The sequence below is a fragment of the Lytechinus variegatus genome, chromosome 2, assembly GCF_018143015.1.
Source record: "Lytechinus variegatus isolate NC3 chromosome 2, Lvar_3.0, whole genome shotgun sequence".
Taxonomy (NCBI): Eukaryota; Metazoa; Echinodermata; class Echinoidea; order Temnopleuroida; family Toxopneustidae; genus Lytechinus; species Lytechinus variegatus.
In genome coordinates, this window is record NC_054741.1 from 55,241,981 (window position 1) to 55,254,897 (window position 12,917).

General features: G+C 36.1%; 1 protein-coding gene across 1 annotated transcript in view; it reads left to right on the forward strand.

The window, feature by feature from the left end:
* Positions 1-813: 813 nt before the first annotated feature.
* The window catches only part of LOC121408399 (neuronal acetylcholine receptor subunit beta-3-like), a 37,273-nt gene continuing 25,169 nt past the window's right edge, over positions 814-12,917 (forward strand). Inside the window, exon 1 of the mRNA XM_041599872.1 lies at positions 814-1,508. Within this exon, the coding sequence (XP_041455806.1) occupies positions 1,445-1,508 (64 nt within the window). The 5' untranslated portion in view covers positions 814-1,444. The remainder of the gene's footprint in view (positions 1,509-12,917) is intronic.

Sequence of the window (12,917 nt, forward strand, 5' to 3'; positions counted from 1 at the left end):
TTCCACGTTCTGTTCTACCCCCCCCCCCTTGCACCACCATCACCAACCAAAATACCACTCATTATTCTGTTTCAAAGCTTATTACCCCCCTCCCCCCCCCCCCCCCCCGAGGTAAACACTGTTCACGACAGTGGACTGTCATCCAGCTGTTTATTAGAAGTACAGTTGATGTCCATTAACGTAGCCAGAAAGAGGTTCTTCTATTGAAGTACAGCCTTAATCACCTCAGCTTTAACAAACGCAACTCGAATACATCGACATTCTTTGAAAGAGAAAGTTTTAAAAGACGCCACGGGGAGAGTGGATATCAAAAACACGAACCGTCCGCTCACCTTTTCAATACAAACCCGGGTTTGAAAACCCTCTCCCGTTTCAAGCATTGTTACGTGTTTACTCAAGTGAGCCGCTACACTGGGGCATGCAACCTCCAGCGGTGTCTTCTTTAAATCTTCTCTCGGTTCTTACATCGTAGTCGCTAGATGAAACCTTGATAAGAAATTAGACAGATGGGGGAATCGATTAAATGATGGTTTAGCTTGCTTGCTTGCTGAAATTAGTTGATCAGAGTTATTGTAATATGAGTATTATTTCACGATTATAAGTCAAGGTCGATATGCATTTAATCTTCTTCATAATGACAGTACAGTTGCTTAAGGTCTTGAACATGTAAGACTAGCAATTAAGCCTAATGCCCTCCAAATAAGAGTATTGATGTTTTTAACAATAGGGATCGGTGGGATGACAAAACGCCTCATGTATTATTCATGAACCATCCCATTCGATACAATATACGAGAGAAATGGTAAACCCCTTATACACACTCAACCGCCCCCTCCTCGCATCAACCGTGGTGTGATGATAAAATATCTCAAGGGTTATCGTACCTTTGGTGACGATACGCAAACGACAAGCGGGGCTATTTTTGATCGACGCAGCGGCGATCATAAACTGCAACAATTTGGATAAACATCTCGACCACCGTTATCGCCCCCTCACGGTTAATCGAGATCGCCGGCTGGTCGAAACGACACTGACGTTGACTTTAAGTTGACTTTTAGGAAGAGTGCCACTCACTTTCACGCCAGTCATCCTCTTCGCAGGGTTATTTTGATGTCGCCAAGACTTTGGAAGATTGGTTGTTTGTTAAGAAACTCCTGAATATGGCGGTAACAAACAAGGGCGCCGGTCGTCGCCAAAGTCCATTCACGTATTAAATACACAACGGCGTTGTTTGTTTAGAGACAAATACATTTTGAGTTATCTCTTCAAGACAATTCACGGATACATTCGAGCACCTGTTAATGAATCTTATCAACTCGTGTTGTTGAATTTAATTGGAATATCATCAAAGCATTTTGGAATACGTCTTAAGTTGGATACATTCATCATCTTCTTTAAAAGACCTTTATTGCACAGGATCTCGACTGTACAGACATTTGGAATTATGGAATCAAAACTTGGATATATACCGCTAGTGATTGCCGTCATTTGTTCTTCCTTTATCCTTGGTAAGTCTGTTCGAAGAAAACAAAAGTAAAATGGTTATTTTTACTATTCATTCATGAAGTACTTTTCATGGAATTAAGCATTTCTTTCAAATAATATAATAACAACGCTTATGATGTATAATATCGCGCTTGCAGCATTATGATCGTGTTTTTCTTTTTGTTAAGAAACAAACCATGATTATACATTAACAATGACTTGTAAAATGAGGAAAATATACCAATGTTCCCTTTCTCTAATAAAAGCCATGTAATATTATATGTAGTTACTATATGCCGGCCTACTTGGTCGGTATAGGCATGGTGCATGAAAAAAATGACCTAAATTGACCAGGGTATAAGAAAAAAAAACACACAGTAAATTAGTGTGACCATCGTCATTCTCCTAATAAGATCAGCATTTTTCCTATATCACACCTTTTTATCTAATCCCCCGAGATATTGATTCAGAATGATAATCATGATTATACAATAAGGGAAAAAGAAATATGACATCAAAGAAAGCCGCTCATTGTTTGAATTTGATGATTATGAAGAAAAAGGTATCAAATATTGTGCAATGGGTTTCCAGGTGCACCCGGGTACACACGACATGGATCATTATTTTATTTCATATTTGTAAAATATTTTGTTTCACATTTTTTCTATTAAAAGCGCCGCCCTATTAGTAATTGTATATTTATTGTGAAGATCTGTGCATGTGTTTTTAACACAATGTTTAGAATGCATATAAAGAACAGAATTGCGGTTCCAATTATTTTCTCCCTATTTTTAGTTCGTCATCATTAAAACTCATCGTGCCTCTAATACTGCATCAACCGATCTTACAATTATTGGCAATACACCATCTTAAAAAATCGATGACCTCATAATTAAGTAACTTGGCTTATGGTATTGTCCTTTACAGATTTCAAATGTCATTTGAAAAATCACTTTTTGTAAATCATGTACAATGAATGAAAGATTATTCTACGATATCTACTAAGTATGGCTTAGGTCTTTTGTCGTAGCTTTTAGATCGAAGTCCGCTTGTTTTTAATATTAAAGAACAGAAAGCATGCATTGATTTCTGTTTTTCATCAAAGTAATGGTTTTTGTGAGGATGGGCATTATACATTTTTGACAATTGGAACATTTTTATTGAAAGGGTTGAATTGTCGACGTGCAGGCATGAAAATGGGAATCATGGTACTAAAAGATTGGAAGCGGAGAAACAAAGATGAGGTGGGGGTGAAATCGATGACCCGAGATGATAAAAAGGCGGAATAAATTCTGATTGAAGCAGGCGCGGGTCCAGAGGGGGGGGTCACAGGGGGCACAGATGGGGATGTGGTTGAAAATCTTCTCTTTTTTTTCTTTTTTTTTTTGCTTTTCAAAACTTTGCCCCCCACCCTCTTTTGGAAAATCCTGGATCCGCCCCTGGATTGAAGGGGTTTATTCCTTACATGTTTCACGGCATCGATGAGAACTTTCAATTCTATTAAAAGCGAACAAAAATCTGTTTCAACTTTCTATTTTCATCGTTCGCCCTTGTTTGCAGATTTCATCATTACCACCCCCAACCGTCTCCGTGCACCTCATAAACAAACACATCAAGAGAGGCATTTGGAGAAAGGCAGATAAAAAAGTAACGTGAATGTTTGGAATAAACTATTTTCAAAATTATTTTGTTCAAATGTCATAATTATCTGCAAAGGGGTGTTCTTTTGATATTACAGGAAATTAAACCCGAAATAGAAATGGATATAGAAATTTTCCCACCTGCAATAAGTAGGTCTGCCTTGGAAGAGAGGAGACACATCGTGATAATGATTTTATGTCCCGAAGAAACGACATTTTAATTGGTCTAAAATTAATGACTCCCTTTAGGCATAGTGAGCAAACCATCTTTTAATCCAAATTAAAACAAGATCTTTAAAAAATAACGATCACCTCATTGCGTTCTAGTAAGTCCCCTTTCATAATTAGCGGTGCGACTGCTTACAACCGTTGCGAATTATATTTTGACCAAATAATGATCGCAAACGATCGCACGATCAATTATGAAAGCCCCTTTACGAAAAGCGTTCTTGTATTTTACAAATATCAACTAATTCACAATTGCTTATATTGTCAAGTATTCCTATAAATTGACCCCCAAAGTAGCACCTGCGACCATTAAAAGGGAGTGCTTGAGGGGGTGTGTTTAGGCAAGTTTTCATGATTATTAGAATTATTAATTATTATAATTATTACTGTATCTCTCATTTAGTTTCTTTTTATCATTAGGAAATCGTATATTGGTTAATAGTCCCTATTTCAGAAAATCGTATTGACATTAATTGTGTTCATTTGACTCTAAAAGAGCCAATGGTTCAGAACCCACCTTTTAGTTCCTTCACGTCCTTCGACAAGGCAGCAGTAAATAAGCCGAAATTCAGTTAGGTAGTACCTGACTTGAGTGATATCAGGCAAAAATAATATTATATTTCCCCCGCAATATTTAGGGAAATGTCATCAAGTCGAAGAGTAGCTTCCTAGCGTCAATATTTTTTTTATAAATCCCCCACTATCCAAACTGTCCAAAATGAGACGACATTTGGTGATTAAAGTCTGGTCCAGATATTAATGTTTTACCTGAATAAGCTCGGTCCCCCATTTAATAAACTTTCATTCAAATACTAGTTAAAGGTATAAGATTTTCCATTGATTGCATAATGATTCTCACCAAAGTGTTCTTTTTTCTTCATGTAACAATTTGTCAGAATTTGGGTGCTCGATGTCAAAAGCTATTCCTTAATTTTTCTTCAAACGTTACAATCACCTAGATTTTTGTCAGTTTCAGTTGCATTTAATTCAAGTGGGATTATAGACCTATTTCTTGATACAAAGTTCCTCTAAATCCCCGTATAGAATCTGATAAACAGAAGGATTTGAATTCAAGAGTTAAGAATGAAGAGGATTAATTGTAAACGTTCTAATCGGGCATTTTTTAAGTGTCGCCGTCAGCAGCGAACGGTAAAAGCTATCCAAAGCTTAGGAACCCAACCAAGACATACATTAAGTGCACGGAGAATACTATCACTGACGTAAATCATATTAAAGGAATTAGGAATCGAATAAAGGAGAAATCGATGGTTGTAATATTGCCTTTTTATTCACTTATAGAGTTCAGTAAGGATGAGGGATGGTGTGGTTGAGTACTATATGAACACGTTAAAGGGAGAGTTTACCCCAACCGATCAAGTTGATTCGAATCAAAAGAAAATAATCAAATAGGCATAACGTTGAAAGTTCTTTCAAAATCGGATGTAGAATAAGAAACGTTACATTTCAAAATTTCGTCTATCTCTAAAAAAAAAGTATATGCACAGCTATATGTGGATGGGAGAGTCATATAGAGTTACACACTTTTTCTTTGTGTATTGGGTTTGAATTATACACTATTTCTATCTTTGCAGATTCGACAGTAAGGAAGCTCTTCATTTAATCAAATACTTTGGTTCATATCATAATGAGGCAAAAGAGAAATATTTTAATTTGATATTTCAAAATACAATAGTGAGTGGGGACTTCACCGTTTCAATAATTTGCATACTATGGACCAGGATTTGCAAAATAAAAAATACTGTTTTGCAAAATCAAGCGAAACTTTAAAATATCATAACTTTCTTACTTTACAATTTTAGATCGAATTTTGATGTCATGCTTGGTTGCTATTCCTTGTTTATTCACACAAACTGTTGTTTGGGTGGACCTACACACTGTTAGAAAATTTATCCTTAAAATAAAAGAAGTTCCTGCAGCAGAGTCTCGAGAACACCCGTAATCTAACCAGATTGCGTAATCTTACATTATCATGTAAATTATACAGGAAATTGGTATTTGGCGTCTGGAACCTTTCAAATTTCCTTTAATAAAACACCAAACCAAAACCCAAGTAGAGAAGTAATCTTATTGGAAAGAGTAAAATGAGAGGAACAGTTAAAAAAAAGTTTCATCAAAATCGGTTATGGGATTATGGGTTATGGGAGTTCGAAAACTCTTGTTGTACTTTCTATGGGCATCCTCAAATTGGCAAACGTGCTTCAAAATGGATGATTTTGTGGACAACTTTCCATTTGTTTTGTACAGAAATTTTCCGATTTTCCTCATTATCTTTCAAATTGCATCTTGCCTCCTTCTGAGCGCAACATATGTCATGGGAAAATATAATCCACACCATATATGTCAAGGTCAAGAGGAGATAATGTGAAATATGTAAAATAAAGGGGAAAATCTGAAAATATGCGTGTAAAACAAATGGAGAGTTGTCCACAAAATCAGCCATTTTGAAGCACGTTTGCCAATTTGAGGCTCTACATAGTAAGTATAGTGACGTATTGTATTACCGGACACTATCATATTTCCGGACGCGCATATAACTGCGTAGGAAATCAATTTCGTACCGTAAGACTTCCGCAGTTCAATATCACAGATCAATTCAAAGAACGAGATTGCAAAAACAAGGCGAAAATATAACTTTTACCTTATTTTTCTCTAAAAATGACAGAAAATGCTTGAAATAACACAGTTTTGGCATTAACAATTGATCCCAATTGATCTATTTTCTGATTGAAATACGGACCTGATTTGCCGAATTTCAATCTCGTACGCTCCATCGATTAAATCGTCGACGGCTAGTTCTCAATGTTCCCGGTACCCCGGCCGTGCGCGAGGTTTACCGTGTTGGAGAGCCATCAATGATCGACAGCGCATCGATAGAACTTAACTTGATGACTGAGTCTTACGATATGAACGAGCATCATTAACACTTGGAAGTGCAATATCGAACGCGCAATTAAAAAAAAGGAAATTAGTTAGCAAACGCAAATTTATAACAAAGATCTGATCAGAATCGTTATAAGAAAGCAAACAAAAACTTAGAATTTACTCATGAGATGATTAATCTCGAAAAAAATCACACCAATTCTTTCTTACATCATTATAATCAAGAATATTTTTACCCGTCCGGCGCGCGTCCGGAATTACAATATAATTTGTCACGCACGAAAATAATTGTTTTTCGCGGAGGGGTATGCGGCAAGTGCGGTGCAAAGAAAATGGTTGGAAAATATAAAATAATTTCATCATATTCATGATTTTCAGAATATCTGGAATAGCAAGTGATAATTTTTCTTGATTGTATTTCCTCTAGTTGTCTTTTTTAAAGCACTGAAATGAAAGTGTCCGGCAATAGGATACACTGCCATACAACAAGACTTTTTAATCGTCCATAACTTGCTTATTTCATAACCGATTTTGATGAAACTTTTTTTTTAATTGTTCCTCTCATTTTACTCTTTCCAATAAGATTGCTTCTCTTCTTGGGTTTTGGTTTCCTTTTTTTAACAGACCTGCTCTGTTAAATAATGTAGAAAAATTATTGTTTTATGAATTTACAGAATGATTCTGTTATTGCTTTCTGCAAAATCTGTTTTTTTCCTGGAAAATCAGGGGGGGTTAACAGTGCATCTTTCATTGCTCAGATGTAACGGGAAATCCCCTTTGACTCTGTCATGTGTTTTGTATGACTCTTTCAAATAACGTTCTTGATGAGTATTAATATACAGCGTAGACTCTCCTCGTTCCCTTGTACATCCGCCATCTATGCTTTTTACTTGCCTTTAATGGTATTTATATGAATAGAGGAATGCACAACGAGGGCTTATGTACTTTGTATCTTATCATACATGGTGTAACTTTATACTTTTGTTCTTAATTTCTCTTTATTTTTCATTTTATTCATTTCATGTCCGCCAATTTTATCTTCATTGCGAGTCAAAGGTGTTATAAAGAATTGAACTCGTCACTGTTTCTCTTCTTCTTCTTCTTCTTATTATTATTATTGCAATTTATCGTAATTTCATTTGTTCAGTTTTGCATGATGACATGAAGTCTATCATAATATGCGAACATATTCAGAAGTAACCCCCGCCCCCCTTCTCTCTACCTCTCTAACTGCATCTCTTTTCACAAGATAAAATGTTGAGCTTACAACATCAGTTTGAAGGCTCATAATAATTTCATGAATTTCAAATACACCCTTCTCAGCCGCCCACAAAAATCCAAACTTTGCAATTTCCACGGGTAATGGAAGCCTGTGATGCGATCCCGCACGCACCCCGTGACTATTCGATGCTATCAGTGCCCTGCCCTTTGGAGAATGTCATCATCACATCTCAAGGTCGCGCTATCATCTTCTTTTAAGAAAATGATTTCAACAGAGGAAGATGGAATCATATACGTTCATGCGAGGAACGAATCAGTCCCAATGTCACATACGTTCGCAAAGCCTCTTGATAATTCAACAATAAGATACATTTATTTTCCAGACATAATTTAAGTATAGCAAGTAATCAGAATAGGCTAAAACACGCTGTATTCTTGTTTCGGAAATCTATCCATTGAAATTGAACATACGCTATAATGATGTAAAGAGGTGTTCAATTTGCTGTTACAGTATATTACACTGTATAGTAATTGACTTACCTATACAGATTTGTAAATACAATATGACTTGGTGATCAATAGTGAACTAGTTCGAATCCTCTTCGGTACATGTTCTTTGTATTTGAATTAATACGATCAATTAATCTAACCAGATGTAGACTAAGTGATAGTTACACCAAGTGGGTATTAGACAAAATTGGTATCTCCTAAATAGAAACTTAATAAAATGGTATACAAGTCCATTAGCCCAAATGGTTAGTAGGCGAAATAGTTGTAGATGACGTTGGGCTAGACCATGTGGGATGAAACGGTATAGCGTAGTGAGCAAAAAAAAAAAAAGAGAGAAAAAAAAGATGGGCTTGACATGGATTAGGAGGATTTTTTTTTTCTAAAAACCTTCGAGCGAGCAGAAATCACTTTTTTGTACATAAACCTAATTTTGTGATAAATTTTGACATAATATAGAGTAATAGTTCTCAAATGATACAATATTTCACTTTTTTCTTTCTTTGCCTTTCCTTCTCTCATTTTTTCTTGGTCGTAAAACTTGGGAGGGGGATGTATTACATCCCACATCTCGTACATGCATGAGACCAAAACGAAAAATTTATTAGTCGCGGAATTCTATAGCCCGGTAAGACGGTCATCAGTCTGTGCTTGCTAAAAAGCAGTATTGTGATGGAAGTGCGGTGACATTACGTTGTCTAGTCTTGTCCCATTCCTTCTTCATATTCCTCTAAATTAAACGATTTGGGACAAAAAGATCGCTGGCATGTCGCGATCAGGGAGGAAGTTGGATAAGCAGTGTTGCATATTTATGACAGATGTGCTCTATAGCAACCCCTTGCTTATTTCAAGTTTGTTATTTCTTCTCAATTTCAAACGTTTATGTGTCCTTGAACTCGCCTTGTTGTCATTGGACGAACAAACCGAAATACACGTATATTTTTGTGTGAAATCTGTATAACTTTTTACCAAGTCATACATCTCTGTTTATATTTTATTTTAATGGGCCGTTTCTTCCTATTTTGTTTTTCTTTCTCTTATTTCCTTCTTGTCTGATCTATTCAAAATGTCTGAAGAAATGCTAGGCCAATCTGTTTTGTCTGATGATGTATTTGTTTCACTTATGCCTCTCCTTACTTTCTTCCACCCCTCTCACCCCCCCCCCCCCCCCCTCTCTCCGGTCTCTCTGACTCTCTCTCTTTCAATCCACTCTTATCCCCTTCTTTTCAATAGCCTCCCTTCAACCCATTTTCTCTCTTTCTTCTCCCTCCCCCTCCCTTCCATGGCGGAGAACATTCGTCTGAATGTTCAACCCATGCATGAATCAACTCCAAGGAGTATAACACTAATCTAATTCATGTTCATCAATGCGTGGTATATAGAAGCACCTTGTCTCGTGAGCATCTTCTCTTTGCGAATTCCTTTCACATCATCAGATTGAAAAAGCAGCTGATAAACAAAATACACAAAACGTTCACTCATTTTAAAGACACGTTATAGATGCCCATATTCATAAGTTATTAATTAAAACCGGTTGCATTTTCACTATATCGCGGCTTAATGGCCATTACATAGGCCTAAAAATTAACCTACAACATTATCATGACAAGCCGCCAAATATTTGTTTTGAGGGAAGTTGAAATATATAGATAAGGAGAAACACGTTTTTCTTGATAACATGTTTTCAGGACAAAGTATATTTCGTGCCTTGGCATGTTGAAATTATTTGAAATATATTACTTTTTAGTTGGTGGAATTAATGCATTTTTTTATAGCAAATTCTAGAATTTCATACTCTAGTCACACGTATACGACAACTCCTCCCAAGTCATGTATATGGTATTCATAATGACAGAAATTCTGATACTACTTTCCAGAAAGTGTGTTGAAGACTTGTCAAGGTACTCTTTTTTAATATTTGTGAGTATATTAAAGCCAATAATAAATATTATGTACATTAAATTGAAGTGCTTCATGCAACCACGGAATAATGAATACGTAGCTGAACACAATGAATTGAGACAGTTTTTACACACCAATTATAAAAAAAATGTTTGCTTAAGTATTTTACTCCATGATACAAAATGCAAAGAGACAGTGCACTTCCAAGCTATTTCTGTAAACATCCATCGCACTGCAATCTTGGGCATGTTGGGGGTACTTACACACAGGGACGGCGCTACTGCATGGGGGCAGGGGCAACAAGTTCTACCCCCCCCCTCCCCCCACCCGCCACCGCCGCGGATCTCTTACCCTATGATTTATCAAGAAGTGAGGAAAGGAGATATAAAAGTAAGAAAAAGATAAAGAAGACAAAAGAGTGTATTATCGTCTGAGTCGTTAAACCTAAGCCTCTTATTCAATGACGTCACCTTTACACGTCCCCCCTCCATTGAAATAAACCTAGTTGCGCCCCTGTCTGTAAAGCTCTCATGGTAGTTCAAATGCAAAAGAGAATGATGTTCGCTTTTATAAGCCAATGTATGTGTAATATCAATATCAAAGGCTAAAAAAGATTCAGAATGCTTTGACCTTCAAGAAAACGGTTATGACCCGACATTAACAGTTGCAAAATGGAATTTTGATGATACTTTGAATGTCAATGAACAAGTTTGCTTTTGTGCAGCTGTGTTTTTGAACAGCTCTTGTGAACAAACTTCTCTTCTGATAAAGGGTAACGGACATTAGTTTTCAACAGTGGCGTACAGGGATTTGACCCCCCCCCCCATTCCAAAATTTCCAAGATCAAGAAGGGGGGGGGGTGAAATTGATGATTTTTTTTCTGAATGGTATTTTTCAAACTCTATTACAAAATAAGATTTAATTTTAAAATGTTAATTCCTTCATCGATCACGATTTTGTAAAATATTTTTTTTGTATTATCATGTGAAAAATATCAGCTCTTACGATATTTCCTGGACGACAAAATGTTGCATGATGCAATTGACGATATTGCGTTTAGAATTATTGACAATATCATGAGGCATAAATTAAGTTTGTGCTGACTTACGCATATTCATGAGATTTTTTGTTTAATCAAGTTCCCCCATCCAATCTAAATGTTTAAACTTCTCTAAATTAAAGTCTTCTTCCAAATTCAAGGAATTAATTGGTGATAAGGGTTTGTGATTTCGATATTATTTTTTTATTCAATTTTGGAGAAAAAAACGTTGATCATAAAATGACAAAGACATTATAAAAGTATCAGTGTAAACAAGCTTGGCCAGTAAAATACTAATAATAATTGGACGTAAATGCGTCATATTCTTTAATATCACATTCATTATGATGACTCTTTATCCAAACGATGACGGGTCATTCATTGTTAATTTATTCATGCAAACTAGCCTGGATCACTGTAACGATTTTCATCCAACATGCAGCTTACATTGTACTTGGAGTGACCTAATTGATTTCCATATTAAGGGACTGGATAAGGGTCGATAACACAGAGACCCCCAGACTAATTACCAAATATAGCATGTCAAAGCGAAAAATCGTTATTAACAGCTAGACTAAAGGAATATTTCATTTGATAAAGCAAACAACTTAATGTGCATTGTGGGTTCAGGTCAAGGGCAGCTGCAGAAAGGAACCCGTTGGGGTGGGGCTGCCAACAATCTTGTAAACAAGGAACAATTATTGTCTTGTCTTAACCAACGAAATTGAACTATTTTGATGATGGAGGTGAGACAAAGTTCAAATAACATTATGGATCACGTGACGGATTGTTTGTCATTTGGTTATCTTTTTTCTAACCTGCTGGATCCATTTAATTAATTGTTTGTGGGCTGTGTAATCATTATACATGGAGGTTCGAAACAAACATAAACACACGTTAATCGCCCTGATATGCAATTGCAACAGTCATTTTGCATGTCTAATATCTTGAATATGGTTTTAAAAAAATCATGAAAAGGGTTACTTTTTTTGGAAATTGGAACCATTGTAATGTTTTATTAATGTTTTAAAGTCCTGGAAAAGATTCGAGCTGAATTGATTTTATTTTTCTTTCCGCGATAATGTACATGTACATTAATAATCGGAAAGTTTACGGTTATGATCACGCGGGAAATTCGATTAGGCTGGAGGATAGAAAAATTACATGACTTGAAATGGCAAAGAATGTATTTATGAAACATCCCATAAAGTTAACGAAAACAATCTTTGGAGGAATTGGCGTGACGAAATCTACATTATATAGGCATCCTTTCAGCGTAATGAGTGTACTTACATTGTATATGTATAGCGTGTGATCACTTAACTATGTCAAAAGAAGATTCCCAGATGAGAGGAGGGGGAGGGAGGGAGACCGAGAAATGACCAATAGAAATACCTCTTAATTATGCGTAGCTTCTAAAACTAGACCAACCAAGAGTATTGAACCCTTCGATAAATTGAAATTGAACATTGATCAACCTGGAATATATATGTTATCATTCCATGAACATGACAACATAATTATATAGTGACATGTAAGCATCGTAAGGGAAGCTATATAGGCCTTACACTCGAAAAGAAGGAAATGATTCCACAATACTTTTTTTCAGTTTTACAATGATCATGTCTTCATTATGCATAAAGAAGGCAGAATTCTAATGGAGGGACAATCTGTGTACATGTATAAGCATTGTTTCGCATCCATCTCCCTTTCGCCCGCTCTCTCCATCTCCTCTTTTTATTTTACAACCTCGTTCGATCCTAACAACGCAGATTTCTTTTCTTTAACACTAAAATACATGAAACACTTTCTCCCGAACTTCCTCACCTCGTCTATATAAATGATAGTCTTATTTTGTAACAGATGAACCGATCTATTGTTTAGACATTCGGAACTGTTATGTTGGTAGTTTGGAGGGAAATTCCTTTACCTAGAAAAGGTTAAGTGGTAGTTTGTGTGCTAAATGCTATCAAAAATGCATTGGAGATGAGAAA